Source organism: Ursus arctos, unplaced genomic scaffold (genome assembly GCF_023065955.2).
Source record: "Ursus arctos isolate Adak ecotype North America unplaced genomic scaffold, UrsArc2.0 scaffold_37, whole genome shotgun sequence".
In the NCBI taxonomy this organism is placed as follows: Eukaryota; Metazoa; Chordata; class Mammalia; order Carnivora; family Ursidae; genus Ursus; species Ursus arctos.
In genome coordinates this window covers 24,054,419-24,072,956 of record NW_026623053.1, presented here as the reverse complement: position 1 = coordinate 24,072,956, position 18,538 = coordinate 24,054,419, and the positions used below count along the sequence as shown (strand labels likewise).

At 37.9% G+C, this 18,538-nt stretch overlaps 1 protein-coding gene across 5 annotated transcripts in view; it reads right to left on the bottom strand.

The window, feature by feature from the left end:
* Positions 1-18,258, bottom strand: part of PRPF39 (pre-mRNA processing factor 39) — a 37,114-nt gene extending 18,856 nt beyond the window's left edge. The window contains exons 1-4 of one of the 5 annotated variants that reach the window (XM_026513658.4): positions 18,092-18,258; positions 2,819-3,165; positions 2,239-2,364; positions 1,472-1,590 (exon numbers count right to left, since the gene is read on the bottom strand). In XM_026513658.4, the coding sequence (XP_026369443.1) occupies positions 1,472-1,590; positions 2,239-2,364; positions 2,819-3,136 (563 nt within the window). In that variant the 5' untranslated portion in view covers positions 3,137-3,165; positions 18,092-18,258. Of the gene's footprint in view, positions 1-1,471; positions 1,591-1,718; positions 2,365-2,818; positions 3,166-18,091 lie in introns of those variants that run through there. The other 4 variants (XM_026513660.4, XM_026513659.4, XM_048218883.2 and 1 more) reach the window with 4 other exon arrangements.
* Positions 18,259-18,538: the final 280 nt, after the last annotated feature.

The following is an 18,538-nucleotide window of genomic DNA, read 5'->3' as shown; positions in this document are numbered from 1 at the left end:
TGTGGAAAGTCAGTGGTCACTGTTGGAGGGGGTAGGAAATTTTAAATGTTCAAAGAAAACTAAGCAAGTAGGAAAAAGGAGGGGAGGGTAAAAAGGGGTAATTAACTCCAGGAAAAATAAAAGGCTCTATATTGGAAAAATAAGAAATGGGAAAACAGGGTATAAGTGAACTAAAAATCCCATCTACCAAACAAAATCATAATGTAATGAAGAGACAGAAAGAACAGTAAAGAGCTACTATTATAAACACGTAGGAAAATATAGGAAACAGCTAAAATACTTGAAGAGGGGTGGAGGGACTGCTTTTTGTTACAAGCAGCTTAACACTGACTTTTTAAACTATGTTCACATACTTTGGTAAAAAAAAAAACCAAAAACACATTTTAACATTCCTATAATCAATAAGAAAAGGACAATCCAAAAGTAAAATAAGCAAATGATATGAACAGGCAATGAGCAAATGCCTTATACAAGTATATGAGAAGATGGCAAACTGGGACGAGCAATCTAGAGATATGCGAGCTAAAATAATGAGATATCACTGGAGGTTAAAGAGAATGCAGCACAACCATGGGAAAATATGACTACTCTTCATATACTGCGGGAGTTTAAAATTGATACCACTTTTAAAAGAACATTTGATAAGTTAGTTGTGCGCTCTCTTTGACAAAAGTTCATTTCTCTAAGTCAATCAGAGAAAGACAATTATTATATGATATCATTGATATGTGGAATTTGAGAAACAAGGCAGAGGATCACAGGGGAAGAGAGAGAAAAGAAGAAACCAGAGAGGGAGACAAACCATAAGAGACTTTTAATCTCAGGAAACAGAGGGTTGCTGCTGTGGAGGGGGGTGGGAGGGATGGGTTGGATGGGTGATGGACATTGCAAAGGTTATGTTACGTGGTGAGTGCAGTGTATTGTGTAAGACTGATGAATCACAGACCTGTACCGCTGAAACAAATAATACATATGTTAATAATAAATAAAATAAATAAAAATTTTTAAAAAGTTCCATTTCTAGCATGCTCTAAATGATGACTAATACAGACATGTTTACTGCACCACTGATTATTTCCTATAAATAAGGACGTCAAATACAAAACAGTACTTTGATACCACAAAATACTTTTGCAATGCTTGAAATATTACAATGTTATAGTTTTAAAAATCAAATATGTACAATACACACATATGTATGCACATCCGTATGTATATGAAAGAACACACAATTCATAAACCACGGAGGGAATGGGATTGGGAACCTAAGGAACGGGAGTGTGAAATGAGGACATTATTATCTGCAATTTTTATAATCATGCATAAGTTTATTACATGTATCACTTTTTTAAATAGTGAAAAAGAACTGTATGTTAAACATTCGGTTTAGCATGAATAGTTCGATTATCAACATCAGAATACTTGATTTATTTCTACTTTGAAGATATCTGAATATCAATTTTTAGCATACCCTCTTATTGTACTGTTTGTCTCAGGATCACCAGGGTCCAATGTTTCTTTTAAGAAGTTTATATAATGTATCCATAGGTCAACACTAAGAGGTATTGCCTGAAGCCCCCGACGATACACCTAAGAAGAAAACAACAAACTGTACTTCAAATATTTAATTATTTCTTAACAGAGAGGCAACACTGTGTTATCCGGTGAACCTTAGAAATACTAATTACTGGAATTTTGTTTAAATAATCTACCATTACCATTTGGGTGGAGGTTGGATAGAACATGGCAATGTTCTGATCCCCACGTGCAGAGTCTTGATCTTCAAAGCGCAGCAGTCCCTGCATTCTGACCGGGTTGTGTGGGCAGGCTTTGGGTTACAGACCATAGGGCACAGACCCATTAGAGCATCAATGACAGCGTCTGACCAAAAATGCAATAAGACGTAGCAAATGTGACTAGCAAACCAACTATATTGTTTGGAAAATGAGAAATAAATGTAAGTGAGAGAAAAGCCCTGCCCTACTTGTTAAGCTGCAGTGTAATACAGAGGCTTGCACTGCAAAGCTTGACAAACTGTAGAGGTTTAACGCACCTGCCAACAAAGAGAGAAAATATTAGCTACAAATGCCACAAGAGTGACAAATGCAAATAAAATACCCTATAAAATTGTTTGACCATAAATCGTAGGTACTGCCAGCCAAAAAAAAAAGTCTTTGTTTTGTTATTATTTGGCTTACAGTACCTAATGGAGATAATTTTATTCAGTAATGTACGCACCTCATCTGATTGTTTAATGTTGTCATGCCGCTTTTCAAGGTCTGCATACTTTTTCCAGTAACCATAGCAATACGGATAGTGTATGAAAAATTTGTCAAACGCTTTCCTGGCAGCCATCAAGTGATTCTGATGAAAATAAAACAAGGTGTTTAAAAATCTTGGGAAATTTGTGTCACAAAAATATTTATTCTTTCTTCCAAATGTATTAGCTCAAATAAAATAAACTGGCAGATTTAAAAACCACACACACAGCTGATCTTTTTCTTGCATATTACAGTCTTATCCTTTGAAACAAAAGGAAGTAACTCTGTCAAATAGCAAGGTAACTTTTTATTTCAGTAATTATACACACACATGCACACACACACCAATTATTACAAATATTACTTTGTACTAATACTGACAAATATGTACGAATGTTATGAAAGTTATTTTTAAAACTAAAAAATGTACATATCCAATGTTATTCAACTTAATCTGAAAATTATAAAAGAGGCAACTTTAATTACAAAACAGTGAACCTCATCTGATATTACTTGATTAATCTGTCCCTTCTAGTTCCATTTAAATAGTTACTAACCTCCTGTTCTACATACTGAAGCAAATATACCCAGCCTGTAAAATCCTGAGGATTGTTTTCTACAGTTTTCCAAAATTTTTCATATTCTGGAGGGAAGTTTGCTTCCGTTTCTGTCACTGGAAGGTCCACAGCATTTGCTATTTCATTTTCTTCTGCAGCTGCATTCACATTAGGAGATCCATCAGGGGACTGTTCCATTTCGGTAACATTCATTATCTCAGTACTGAAATCAGCAGATTGTTCTACCACTACCTCTGAACTGTTGCCTGTGCTGCCATTACTAGAATTTCTGTACTCATCCATGTGAGAATTTTGCATAGTTGTTTATTTTGTCTTCAGTTAATGATCTGTGGAAACACAAATAAGAGGAACATCTTCCAAATGTTTATTTGGCATCATCAAAACCACCTTTTAAAAGCCCCAGTTAGCTATTAAAGGAATATATTAATTTCATTCTTGAGCTCTGAACAATGGAACCAATGAATCAAAGAATATGTGTATATTAAATCTGGGAAGATGTTGAAATTTTATCTCTAGAAAAATTGCATTAGCCATGTGGCAAGACACTTTCAGTTGCCTATCCAATATCCCCTCTCACCATCTTCCTAATAAAACACTGTTTTTGGTCAGAGTAGCAATATATCTAGCCCCATCAGGGAATCATGACACTGCAAAGGATATCTGCTGTAGAGCTCTGGGAAAGATTCTGCTTTTCTGAGAAAAAGGGACAGTCACAAATAGTGCAGGTTCTACCACTTTCTTATCACCTTGAATGTGAACATATCTAAAACAACCTATGTTCTTAAAGCAGTCAATAAGGGATTGGCAAGGAAAATTAAGAAATGCCAGCCCTCACACCACCAGCTACTATTAACACAATCCAAACTTCACACTGTGTGCAGAAAATAAGTCCCTATTTGTTTAAACTACTAGCAATAGACAGATTTTCTATTACTTGCAGACAAATGAAGTCCTAACTGATTAACCCACTAACAATGCATGAAAATGGCCATTCTTCCATCTCTTCTTGTCAGTACTAAGTATCATAAAACCTAATTTTTGTTCATTTGATTAAAAAAATAGTACCTCATTGTGATTTGCATTTCTTTAAGAACTAAGAGAAAGCTGAATTCCTTTTTTTTTTTCTTAAATGCCTTTACATCCTTCATTCATATTTTCTATTACACTACTAATTTTTATTCTTATTGGTTTGTACAAGCTTTCTGTAAACTAAGGAAATAAGATCTTTATATTATACATTATAAAACATTCTGTGAGTTTTTCTTACTAGTTTTTTTGTGCGTATAGAGGGTATCTTGTAAATTCTCAAGCAGATATGAAATCCAAATTTTAAAACATTATTTCAAAATATAGTATGAAGTAAATTTTATCCCAACAAATGAGAAATTTAACATGTTAAATTAGGAGACCTGAGGCTGAATGCCACTGGAAGAATTAACTATAACCAGGTAAATCTAAGGAATGTTAAAAGAGAAGTGGGGATGGACGCCTGGGTGGCTCAATCGGATGAGCATCCGACTCTTGGTTTCAGTTCAGGTCGTATCTCAGGGTCCTGGGATCAAGCCCTGAATGGGGCTCTGGGCCCAGGGAAGTCGGCTTGATGATTCTCTCTCTCTCTCCCTTTCCCTCTGCCCCTCCCCCCATTCGTGCACGTGCATGCACTCTCTCCCTCTCAAATAAATCTTAAAAAAAAAAAGTGGGGAAGAAAAGGAGAGAGAAGAGAAAAATAAGGGAAGAGGGGTAGTTTGGATGGAGACAAAAAGTTAATACCTAATGTATGTCTAGTACTATATTACATTCCTGGTAGAGAATACTTAAGTATAAGATAAAGTCCTTTACTCTAGGGCTTATTAATTCACTGGAGTTCAAAAACAGGCAAAACAGAAAGAGAGAGAATTTTAAATGAAACAAAGTCAAAGTTTAGAGAAATCAACTGAAAATTATAGCTATCTAGAAGAGCTTCAGGAAATACAAAACTGGGTCTTAACTTTGAAAAACAATAAGCTTTAGAGCAATAGAAAAAGAGTTAATTATTTCTGAGTAGAAAAAAGCCTACTTGACAGAAAAATCCTTCTTGACAGCAAACAGGTAGAAATTAGAATTGATTTGAAGATGAAAGAGAAACCAACCAGAATGAACAGGTTTTATACTGGGGAAGAGAAAGTGTAAGCAGCAAAGCAAGCAGGACAGAGCCAGAGGAATTTGAGAAGAAATGAAAGAAATATATCTACAGAGGCACCTGATAAGAAATAATACAAGAAGCAAACCTAGTTGCTACACAGTAAAAAAGAATCCAAAGTATTAGACTATCAGAAAAAATAAGTTCCCTTCCCATTAGCTTTTCCAGGTTTGAGCCATTTGAGGCCCTAGAAAAAGGCAAAGAAGTTCTCAATTTATTTTTTTTCTCTTTTCCCCCTTCTTTAAAAAAAGACACATTTGAAGATTAATTTTCCATATGCAAATTAAATTAGTTACGGGTTTGTGTCTTTTGATTTCAAAGTCCCTGTCAAACAAAAAAATGTTGGTTGATACATTCTGGGTCATTTACTACCAGCCCTATTCTAATTGCATACTTAAGTGGGACATAATGGTTTCTTCTGCAATCAGCAAATTTACCACTCCCCTTCATCTTGAGATTATCAATTACTCCACACCCTGCAATTAAAATCTTGTAAAAAAGAATTAAGAACATCATCCTTACCCTTAGGGAGATCACTTTTCTGATTACTCCAAAAATCACAGAGCCAAAAAAAGAATAAAGTTACTTTTTTAATAAATTATTCCAACATATTCTTCATAATGTGGCAATTAGCTAGTCCTGCTTCACTCTTGACAGCAACCAATAACTTAAAATTAGCAACATGAAAGAGCAAAGGGACAAAAAATATCAAAAGGAAGGAGACAACTGTGGTTTCAGCATACAGACAAACAAACCAACAGAACAGAACAAAGACCCCAGAAATAAACTTTTGCATGTGTAGTTAAATGATTTTCAACAAGAGTACCAACATCATTCAACAAAGAAAGAGCAGTCAATTTAACAAAAGGTGCTGGGAAAACTGGATATTCACATGCAGAACAATGAAGTTGGAGCTTTACCTTATACCACATACAAAAATTAATTCAAAATGGATTAAAAGCCTGAATGTAAAACCTAAAAATATAAAATTTCTAGAAGAAAACATAGGTGTAATCTTCATGATATTGGACTTGGCAATGATTTCTTGGAAATGACACCAAAAACAAAGGGAACAAAAGTAAAAACAGACAAATGGGCTACATCAAAGTTTAAAACTTTTGTGCACCAAAGAACACAATCAACAGAGTGAAAAGACAACATAAGAATAGGAGGAAATATTTGTAAATCTTATATCCAATTACGGGTTAATATCCAGGATATATAAAGAACTACAACTCCGCAAAAACAAAAAAAAATAACTTGACTTAAAAATGCGCAAAGGACTTCAATAGACTGTCTTCAAAGATGATATATAAATGGCCAACAAGCGTATGAACAGATGCTCAACATCACTAATCATCAGAAAAACGCAAATCAAAATCACAGTGAGGTAACACATCACACCCATTATGATACCTACTATCAAAAAAACCCAGAAAATAACAAGTCTTGGCAAGGATGAGACACTGGAATCCTTGTACACTGTTGGTGGGATTGTAAAATGATGCAACTGCTACAGAAAACAGTATGGAGGTTCCTGAAAAAATTAAAAATAGAACTACTATGTGACCAAAGAATCCCACTTGGTATATATCCAAATTAACTAAAAGCAGGGACTCAAAGAGCTACTTGCACACCCACATTCATAGCAGCACTATGCACAACAGCCAAAAGGAGGAAGCAACTCACATATCCATTGACAGATGAATAAACAAAATGTAGTATACACAAGGGAATATTACTCAGCCTTTAGGGATTTTTTTAGAGAGGGAAAAAGAGAGAACAACAGAGAGAGAGCGTGTGCATGCAAGGGGAGAGGGGCAGAGAGAGACTCTTAAGCAGGCTCCACGGCCCACCATGGAACCAAAGCAGGGCTCAAGCTCTCAACCCTGAGATCACAACCTGAGCCTAAATCAAGAGTCTGATGCTTAAAAAAACTGAGCCACCCAGGCGCCCCTATTCAGCCTTTAAAATGAAAGAAATCCTGTCATAGTCTATATGGATGAAACTTGAGGACATTATGCTAAGCAAAGTAAGCCAGTCACAAAAAAAAGACAAACACTGTAGGATTCTACTTATGTGAGGTATCTAGAGTAATCAAAGTCATAGAAACAAAGCAGAATGCAGTTACCAGGGAATGGAGTGAGGGAGAAAAGGGGAGTTGTTTAATGAGCATAGTTTCAGATTTGTAAAATGAAAAGTTCTGGTAATTTGTTTACAACCATGTAAATATATTTAACACTACTGAACTATACACTTAAAAACAATTAAGACAAATTTTATGTTATGTGGTTTTTGTCACCAAAAAATAGGTAAGACAACAGCTTAATTATAACTAAATTAGGAAATATAAAGTACAAAAGACTAGGAATTAAAATTCCTTCTTTTTTTTTTTTTTTTTTTTTACGATTTTGAGAGAGAGAGACTGAGATAGCAAGAGAGATCATGAATGGGGAGGAGAGGGAGAAGCAGGCTCCCTGATGAGCAGGGAACCTGACATGGGGCTCGATCCCAGGACCCTAGGATCATGACCTGAGCCAAAGGCAGACACTTAACCGACTGAGCCACCCAGGTACCCGTCCAAATCCTTCTTTCATCATAAGATATAGTACGGTAAATATTAGAATGAACAGGGGGTAAGGGGAGTCAGTCCTACTTCTCTCCCTTAACAGCATCTGATCCTAGGTCAGTCTTACTTTCCTCACTTCTAAATTAGGGAATTAGGGACTAATAATACTTGCATAGGGGCTGTTGAGAACACTGGATGAGATAAACGCATGTGGAAGTCCATAAATTTACATAAATGAAAGTATCAGTGCAAACAACAAAATCCTCAAATAGCATTTTCCGATCCTGATGTTGTACTTTATAAAATAACTAAGGAAAAGAAAAAAGAACTTCACAATGCACTTAAATTTTTTTGCGGAAGTTTTAAGAGCAGGAAAAAAAGCTGCTGACTGTGACTTTATAAAACTAGCAGAAAACAGAGTAGGGGCACCTGGGTAGCTCAGCCTGCTTCTTCCTCTCCCACTCCCACTGTTTGTGTTCCCTCTCTCACTGGCTGTCTCTCTGTCAAATAAATAAAATCTTGAAAGAAAGAAAAGAAAGAAAAGAAAGAAAAGAAAGAAAAGAAAAGAAAGAAAGAAAGAAAGAAAGAAAGAAAGAAAGAAAGAAAGAAAGAAAGAAAGAAAGAAAATAGAGTTTATCTGGAGGTCTATCTTATTTCTTGATTTTTCAATTTTAGACATTTTTTGCTCTTACTATTAGAGAAGATTAGAATTTAGTTATTATACCAAACATGCCTCCACAACTTCCCTCTCACATACATGCTCCAATTTCAATCTAGAGTTAAACCAACATTGAGGTTTACATCAGTATGCCTATGTAAACATTTTTTTCAAGCTATTTTGTATACTATAATTACATTTCCTTGCTTCTACCTCTTTAAATCTTTCCTCATTATTTTCATATGCTTGATTGTCTTTGAAAACTGATCTCAAACTCCTGAAGAGCGCTTATAAAAGTTCTTCAAAAACAACCTATACTCGGGGTGCCTGGCTGGCTCAGTTGGTAGAGCATGTGACTCTTCACTGATACTTTCATTTATGGTCATGAGTTTGAGCCCCACATGTGGAATAATTTACTTAAAATAAAAGCAAAAAAAAAAAAAAAACAACTGACCCTCATACTGTCAAAGTCCATTTTCCCTTCAGGAGACATCCTGTTTGAAACCATCTAACCCTCTCCAGCAATCCAGACTGGTTTGTCTTATCTAAGTTTGTCTGTTCACTTTGACCCAGGGAATTCCTTTCAGTCTTTTCCAGCTGAATCTCATGTATAACAGCCAAAATCTTTTTCATTCTTGATTTATTCCCTCTTCTGAAGAATCATTTCTATAAACTTCTGAAAAAGAGCATGTGGGGTGAAAAAATTAAGACTTTTCAATTCTAAAATCCCCATAACTGAATGAAAGATTATCTAAGTATAAAATTCTAGAATGAGGGGCGCCTGGGTAGCGCAGTCGTTAAGCGTCTGCCTTTGGCTCAGGGCGTGATCCCGGCGTTCTGGGATGGAGCCCCACATCGGGTTCCTCTGCTGGGAGCCTGCTTCTTCCTCTCCCACTCCCCCTGCTTGTGTTCCCTCTCTCGCTGGCTGTCTCTCTGTCACATAAATAAATCTTTAAAAAAAAAAAAAATTCTAGAATGAAAATAATTGTTTCTTTCGAGTTTTAAAGGGAGGCGCCTGGCTGGGTCAGTCGGTGGAGCATGAGACTCTTGATCTCAGAGTGGTGAGTTTGAGCCCTATGTTAAGCATAGAGATTTCTTTTAAAAAAAAAAAAATTTCTTTTTTCTTTTGAAGGAATTTTTTGTTTCCTAGCATAGGGTGTTGCTATTTTTTTTAAAGATTTATTCATTTGACGGGCGCCTGCGTGGCTCAGATGGTTAAGCACCTGCCTTCGGCTCAGGTCACGATCTCTAGGTCCTGGGATCAAACCCCACGTAGGGCTCCCAGCTCAGTGTGGAGTCTGCTTCTCCCTCCCCCTCCCCCCCTGCTTGTGCTCTCTCCCTCTCTCAAATGAAGAAATAAAATCTTAAAAAAAAAAAAAAAGGTTTACTCATTTGAGAGAGTGCGTGCATGAGCACAGAGGGGAGGGGCAAGGGGAGAGGGAAGGAGGAAGGAAGAGAAAGAGAGAGTCCCAAGCGGACTCCACCCTGAACACAGAGCCCAACACAGGGCTCAATCCCACAAACGCAAGATCACAACCTAAGATGAAACCAAGAGTTGGACGCTTAACCTACGGTGCCATCCAGGCGCCCCCTGAGTGCTGCTATTGAGAAAACTCCTCTATATGGGACCTGTTTTTTTCCCCATGGTAGTGTTTAATCCAGGTGTTCTGAAATTCCAAAATGATGTGCCTTAAGGTAAGTCTTTTCGACTCATTCTGCTGGCATTCATTCAGAAGGCCTATTCTAATCTAGATATTTACATCATTCAATTCTTATATTCCAAATTTATCATTTATGTGATAATTTTCTTCCCTTGGTTTTCTCTGTTATCTTTGTTGAACTCACATCACTCAGGTGTTGGATGTCCTAGACTAATCCTCTACTTTTCTTACCTTTTCCTATATTTTTCCCCATCCCTTTGACTCGTTCTATTCTGAGATCACTTTACTAGATTTTTAATACATGACTCAAAATTTTAATTCCCCTTTTTCACTCTGAATAATCCATTTTATAGTCTCCTATTCTTGTTTCACTGGTGCAGTATCTCCTGCTCTCTCTCTATAAATCACTTTAAATTTTCTTCTGTTCTCAGCACTGTCTCTTCTAAGTGTTTTTTTGATTATTTGTTTTGGTCTCTCAATATAGAGTGATCTTCAAACTGCTGTTCAAGAAGTGTGAGGCATCACACAAAATCAGAAACTAGATAAAACTTGAACACTGGTGAGCCTCAGTGCAGGATGGCATTCTATTGAAGAACTCACTAAATGTCACTGCTTGCATCATTTCCCTGGTGTTAAGTTTTTCCAAAGAAGAACGTTCCAACTTAAAAATATATAAAGAAGGCAACAAGCATTCTGGGAGCAAAGAAGAAAAACAGTGCTAGTGATCTCACCATTCAATATGTAAACTTTCATTCAATTTCCCATTTTCATTAAGACCCTTCACCCCTGTCCCAACTCCTACCAGCTGTGTGAAACTTCTCTGGTGCCACCCTTTTCAAATAATAAACATTTAGGTTTTTGCTGGCTATACTATATGGAGAAGGAAAATGTAAGGTCTAAAGTACTCCAGACTTTCAACCAATTCAGACTTTTAACCAATCCTCAAATTTTTAGCTCCACTCAGCACTCTCATCCTCAGAGGCACTTGGCAACCAAAATTCCTGAGCCTTTCTGGAGTTTTGTAGGAAGATCCCTCTTACTTCTTAACTTCTCTCTCTGCAGGCACAGAACTGAATGCAGAAAAATGAAAACCTAAGTTCATCAGTTAAATCCAGTTCATCTGTTTCTTCTAAAACATTGTTAATTATTATGTTGAAACTTCCTCTTCTGTCCTCTGTCCTTTCGGGTTTCCACAATTTTATTTTGCTTTTATGTTATCTTACTTATTTTTTATTCTACTGAAATTAGGTTTACAAATTATGCTGAACCCTGTTTATTTTGTATTTTTTTTTTTAAATCTCTAGCCATTATCATTTCCTTGTGGAATAATATTCATTCAATAGATATTTAGTGAGCAACCTCTGTATGTCAGGTATTACCGTTCTAAGCACTGGAAATTTACCTGTGAACAAAACAAAGTCCTTACTCTCAAGGAGTTGACATTTTAGTTGAAGAATATAGACATTTCTTAAAAAAAAAAAAAAAGTAAGTTTACAATATGTACATGGTACTAAGTGCTAAGAAAAAAAAAAAAAAAGGAGAGGATGATATAGTAAGAAAGTCAACTATACAGATATATAGAGCAAGAAAATTCCAGGCAGCAGAAAGAGCAAGTTCTGAGACTAGTCTTTGTTTAGCGCGTTCGCAGAAACACAGATAAGCAAGAAGGTCCATACCTCTGGATTTGCTTAAATATCGGTCAATTTGGTTTGAGTCCTTCCTAATATTCGGCTTTACTAAGTACGTCACAGTAAATCTTCTCATGTAAATGCCCATTTTTGAAAAGCTATTTCTCTGGGGTTATATTCTCAAATTTCATTATGCCAACATGTAGCACAAACCTTAGAATTAAGTATGTTTTGACCTACCAATAACACTTGTAGATTTTCTCTTAAAGAAATAATGAGGAATCCGCAGGCAACCTATTAGAAGTATTAGACTAACAAAGTTGCTAGATAAAAGAGAAATACATAAAAAAGTGACATTTCTATAGTTAGAAATAATTCTTTTTAAAGGCCATTTTAAAGAATTTATCATTAACAAGGGTGTTCACTGCAGCATTTTTCCTAAGAAAATAAATATCTGTTGGTTCACTATCCAGTCCAGTCCATACCACTCCAATAAAAATACTAGCATCTCATAATGAGCTAGTTGCCACAACCAGTGGTAAGTCTTTATCCTCTTGATTTCTATTAAGCCTCCATTTACTTCTTAAAATTCTTTACCTCTCCAAGAAGCAAATCTATTATGATACCAACCTCCAAATCACCATACCTCATTTATAATCTTGCCTCTTTCCCACTCTCAAAGTATTTGTTTTGTATCTCTACTATAGCATTCCTATAATGGCTGAAATATATAATCATTATTGGTTCTCCTCCTTCCTTTGGTCATAACGGATAAAGTATCTCTGTTCCTAGCAAAGGTCACATCCTGAACTCGTGATCTGATCATTTCTACCACCCATCTTCTTAAGAATGGTGGTTCTTAAATTATCTTTACTCTCCTGAGTTTCTCTCAGTGTCTCAAATCACTTCCAACAGCATTCAAACATGTAAATGTTTTTCTTCTTCTATATAATAATTCATAACATATATATGACAATTAAGCTCAAAAACAAGTAAAGGGTAATCAGTCATAACCTATGTTAAGGATCTGGATTTTGGGGCACCTGGGTGGCTCAGTTAAGCGTCTGCCTTTGGCTCAGGGCGTGATCCCAGCGTTCTGGGATCAAGCCCCGCATCGGGCTCCCGCTTTGCTGGGAGCCTGCTTCTTCCTCTCCCACTCCCCCTGCTTGTGTTCCCTCTCTCACCGGCTGTATCTCTCTGTCAAACAAATAAATTTTAAAAATCTTTAAAAAAAAAAAAAAAGGATCTGGATTTTGTTCTAAGGACAAAGCCAATGAAGTTTTACAAGCTTGTTATCTCTACTTCTGTAACCTCCATTTACTCTTCAATTTAGTTTCTTCATCACTCTCTAAAATCTCCCAGATGCCTTCCTTACCTCCTCTGTTGTTATGTCACCTTCTCGGGGCATCTGACTCTTGATTTCGGCTCAGGTCATGATCTCAAGAGTCCTGAGATCAAGCCTGGTGTGGGGCTCTGTGCTCAGCACAGAGTCTGCTTGAGATTCTCTCCCTCTCCCTCCTCATGCCCGCTCCCACTTTCTCTTAAATAAATAAATCTAGAAAGAAAGAAAGAAAGAAAGAAAGAAAGAAAGAAAGAGAAAGGAAAAGAAAAGAAAAGAAAAGGAAAGGAAAGGAAAGGAAAGGAAAGGAAAGGAAAGGAGAGAGAAGAGGCGGGGAGGGAATGTCACCTTCTCAATAAGACCTACCTGGCCAATTCTATTTAAAATTGTAACTTGCTCCCATCCCAGCATACATGATCCCTTTTATCATATTTGATCCCCTTTACCTTCCTCTATTTTTTCTTTTATCCATAATATTATACTCTAACAAAGTAAATAATTTACATATTTAGTATACCCTAACATAAGAATTAACCACCCCCTGCTTTTTATTCACAATACTACTGCTATAGTTTAAGTAATCTTTATCTCCCCCACTAGTATTTTTCAAACTGCAGACTGCTTCAGACCAGCTTTTTCTCCTTTTTTGCAAATGAAAAATGGAAAAAATTTTTATCAGAGTGCTTCACACATAGTAAAGGTATACTATTTTGTGACATTTGCTGTAATTATACAGCACACACACACACACACACACAATTCAGTTATTGCATACTGAGTTGCCTGGCACACTGAAGACACTTGTGAAAGAATGAATGCATGTCATCATATATTGCTATAATTTTGATAATCCTGAGACACCTTTTATTGAACAAGTATTTTGCTGAATGCCACTTATTCATTTTTAAGAATGGGAAAAACAAAACTAAGATTAAATAATTTGTCAATGGTTATATGGTTAGTAAGGAAAAGAGACAGGATTCAAACCCATCCTAACACCAAAACTCTCCCCGTTCTCTACTAACTTCTGCAGCCAAGAAATTCTATTTTTGCTGAAGTCTGGTTTGGTTTTGTTTTCCAGCTCAGCTCCTTTCCACTTCAAGGCCTTAGTGTACCAAGTTTCTTCAATATGGAACACTCTCCTACACCTCTACCCCATCCCCCCTTAGAACCCTCAACCTAGCTGAAGTCTACTCATTCTTCTGCATGCGAAGTTTAAACATCACTTCCTAAAAAGTATTCCCATACACTCCAAATTAGTTAGGTTCCCTCAACGATGCTTCCACTGCATTGTCTTTTTCTCCATAGCTCAAATCACATTTGTGGTATTTGTTTGATATCATCTTTCCTACTAGATTACAAGTTTCTTGAGAGTAAGGACCAGATCTACCAATACACAGGGATACAGTATACCCGGAGGCCTAGTACTACACACTCAATTCATTGAATAATAAATAAATAGCATCAGAGTCCTTAGTCTCTCCAGACTAACAGCTAATGTATTACTTTCATAGCCAAATGAGAAGGGGTATAATAAAGTACTTGGGCTTCAGGCGCGCCTGGGTGGCTCAGATGGTTAAGTGTCTGCCTTCAGCTCAGGTCATGATCCCGGGGTCCTAGGATGGAGCCCCCCTGTCGGGCTCCCTGCTCAGCCAGGAGCCTCCTTCTCCCTCTCTCTCTACTATTCTCCCCGCTTGTGCTCTCTTACTCTCTCTGCCAAATAAATAAATAAAACCGTTAAAAAATAAATTAATTAAATAAAGTATTTGGGCTTTAGATTCAGAAAGAATTGAATTAAAGATCTGGCCCAGTTACTCATTAGGGAATACTGAGCAAGATACTTAACCTCTCTAAGCCTCATTCACAAAATAATCACAAATACCTTGCCGTGAAGATTAACTATCCCCTTTATTCACACAGCTATTACTATGATTTAAGAAATTATCATCTCCCGGGGCGCCTGGGTGGCACAGCGGTTAAGCGTCTGCCTTCGGCTCGGGGCGTGATCCCGGCATTGTGGGATCGAGCCCCACATCAGGCTCTTCCGCTATGAGCCTGCTTCTTCCTCTCCCACTCACCCTGCTTGTGTTCCCTCTCTCACTGGCTGTCTCTATCTCTGTCAAATAAATAAATAAAATCTTTAAAAAAAAAAAAAAGAAATTATCATCTCCCGTCTTTTTTTTTTTTAAGTTTATTTATTTAAGCAATCTCTACACTCAACATGGGGCTCTAACTCACAAACCAGGGATCAAGAGCTGCATGCTTTACTGACTGAGCCAGCCAGGTGCCCCTATTTTATATCCCTTCTTGAGTAATGTTTTTCAAATTTCAAACTGCTTTGAATCAGCTTCTCATTTCTTTTAATGGAAAAATACAGAATTGAAAAATAATATATCAGAGTTCATGCACACATTGAGTACGTATTGTTGAAATACAGAATGCAACTACTGTTTACTGGGATGCAATATTACATGTACAACCTATTACGGGTCGCAGTCAAAAAATTTGAAAAACACTGCTACACTACTACTACGGATAAATTAACATTACTGTAATATTAAATTCAGCAGAATAGAGGCCATGGTTTTATTCACCACTGTGTTCCTAGAACCTAAACAGTGTCTAGTATATAATAGCACATTAAATCTCTGTTGAAAAAGTGACAAATACGGCCCCAACTTAACTTTTCAAATATTCTAATCCTGCAGTATTCCTCCTCATTGCTATTTACAGAGTCCAATATATTTTTCATGTCCAAACCTTGGCTTACTCTATTCTCTTATACTAACAAAACTTTCCTCCTTTTCTCAACTCACAAACCAATCAATGCCTTTTTACTACATTTCACTTTCTTATAAAATCATATTAGAGGCCTAAAGTCCACAAGCATGAAAGGAAACATGATAAATTATAACATGACTATACAGTACATTAAAAAAATACAGTTCTATATCATACATTCAACTTTTAGTTCAGTTACAGCATACATTAAACATTTCACTAACAATTCAGCATGCCTTCTTAAAATTTAAAAGGCCTTGGGGTGTCTGAGTGGCTCAGTCGGTTAAGCGTCTGCCTTCGGCTCAGATCATGATCCCGGAGTTCCAGAGTCAAGCCCCGAGTCAGGCTCCCTGCTTGGCAAGGAGTCTGCTTCTCCTTCTGCCCTTCACCCCACTCGTGCTCACTCGCTCTCTCTCTCTCAAATAAATAAAACCTTTTTTAAAAAAAATTTAAAAGGCCTTTTGGAGGATAACCCACACATAATTAAAAATGTAAAGTCTAATTTAATACCTTCTCTCTTAACTCTCTATAGGCACTCAAAATCATACCATGTATTACTCTTTTCATAAACACAGCAACACAAAAAAATCTAAAGTCATCACCAAGGACTAAAAAGTCAGTAGTTTGAGTACTGCAAATCAACTAGCTTTGCAATCTGCAAGTTACTCTGTTCCTCATCCACAGATACACAATTTGAAGACACAAGTTGTTAAGAAGAGACTATCAGAACCACTGGTTTTGTTCACAGATTGACCTTTTTTAATTTTCCACATATTAAACACTTAATATGTTCCAGAAACTCAACTTCATATACATGTATTTACATAAATGACTGCATCACCCTCAATGACTATTACATAAATGACTGCATACCCCCTCAGGGGGGTACCTGACTTAGGGGGAAAAATCACCACTTGACTGGAACTACTACTTTCTTTCTCCTTTGACTATTTTTCACACACACACACACACACACACACACACAATTCTATGTTTCATGCAGATTAGTTATTAACATACCACAGAAGGTTCGGTTCTTTCTCTTTATTTTTTAAGATTTTTAAATAATCTCCGCATCCACTGTGGGGCTTGAACTCATAATCCTGAGATCAAGAGTCACGGGCTCTATTGACTGAGGCGGCCAGACGCCCCTGTTCTTTAAAACATATGTGTACACACACCTTTTATTATTTGATTTATAAAAATCTTTTTCTTACTCAACTATAGGTAAGTAAGTAAAAATATAACCAAATACTCTGACACTAAAAAAAAATTCTGCTTTTCAATTCTCACTTCAAATATCTCATACCACCTACTAATTAGCCATCTTTGGTCAGCCCCTAATTATTCCAGAGTTCACAATCTAGGAACCAGAGTTCTTGAGCACAACTTCTTTCGTTCACTTTATCCCTACCAGAAGCTGAACAGTGGAAAGTTCCAACTTTTGCAACTCTAGAATGAGGTTATAAATGGGAGGGGGGAGGGGGGTACCTGACAGTTGTTTTTTTTAATCCACTTAAGCTCCCAGAGAGACCAAAACACTGAAGTTCCAATATAAGCTTCATACTTCCCTGTATAAAATTTGTTTTCTTAAGCTTCAACCTTTCCAGCTGTAAAAAAGTTTAATTTCTGAACAGACTGGATCAGATGCCAAATAACCTCAAGTCCTTAAAGAGAAGGCAACAGCAACATCAAACTAAAAACAATTTAATCCACATAAAATAATATGGCATTATAATATCATCAATAACACATTAAGAGCAATACTACTTATTAAAGATGTGATTTCAGAGCGAGAAAAACACCAGTGTTGGTCTCTGATTACAAAAGGTAAACACTGTTTTTCAATAGGTGTCTTTAAAAGGTCCTACTAGGATCTTTAACATCTGTTTTTTCTGATTCTATCCCATGCTGCCAAAAGCTCTGGCTGATCTTTGGGGTGCTGTGACTCAGGGTCTCAACAGTGTGGCTTGTATAGTCGGAACGCCGAACGCGCCACTACAAGGCGCCCACAAGCTTTTATTAACAGAATTTGAATTCTCTCAATCCTCTGACGGCTCCTACTGAGCCCCTTGCACCTCCCGTCGTCCCCGCACACCGGTTTCCAGCTCTTGGGGAAGCTAGGGCTTCAGACTTAGCCCCCAAAACGCTTCCTAAACCAAGGCGGAGGCCCGCATTTCCCTGCCCTTCATAAGGCGCACTCGTCAGAGAAACGTTTGGTCTAAGAAAAGAAACCTCGCCCTGCTCCACCCAACAGGTGGGAAGGAGAAAGGCACAGACAGCTGGGAGCCGAGGCCAGGCTAGGCCAGGCCTCAAACAGGGCGGGAGAGGGAGGCCGCAACCCCAGTGCGGCCTGAAACAAGGTAGGCCCCTTCCTGACCCGCGAATCACCCCCGGCCCCCGCCCAGCCAGTTCCAAGACGCCCGCCCCAGCTGACCTGACGACGGATGCCACTCAGTGCCATGAGCCGCAGTTTGGGCCAACCGAGCCGAAGATGGCACTTCCACCGTCTCCGTCCCACAGACACCGCAGCAGCCGCCACCAGCACCAGGGCCGCCTCGTCGAGAGCACGGTGCGCATGCGTCTGTGTCCCCGGAGGCGAAGAAGTCACGTGGTAACGCTGCGTGCAGACCTCGCCCTCCGCGGGACCCTGGCTAGGGCCCAGCCCCGCCCCTTTTCCTCTCGTTCCCCGCCCCCCCCCCGCCCCAGTCTCCGCCCCGCCGCCACCAAAGACCAGGCCGCTGCTTCTGATGTTTTCTGCCCTCTGTGGGGGACTTCCTAAGCCAAAAGATAGTGTTTAGGGCCTTTTACAACCTTGATCTTAAACACAGACAGCGCACCACCCCTCCAAAGGAAAATATTGTCTTTTGGGGGCAAATCTAAG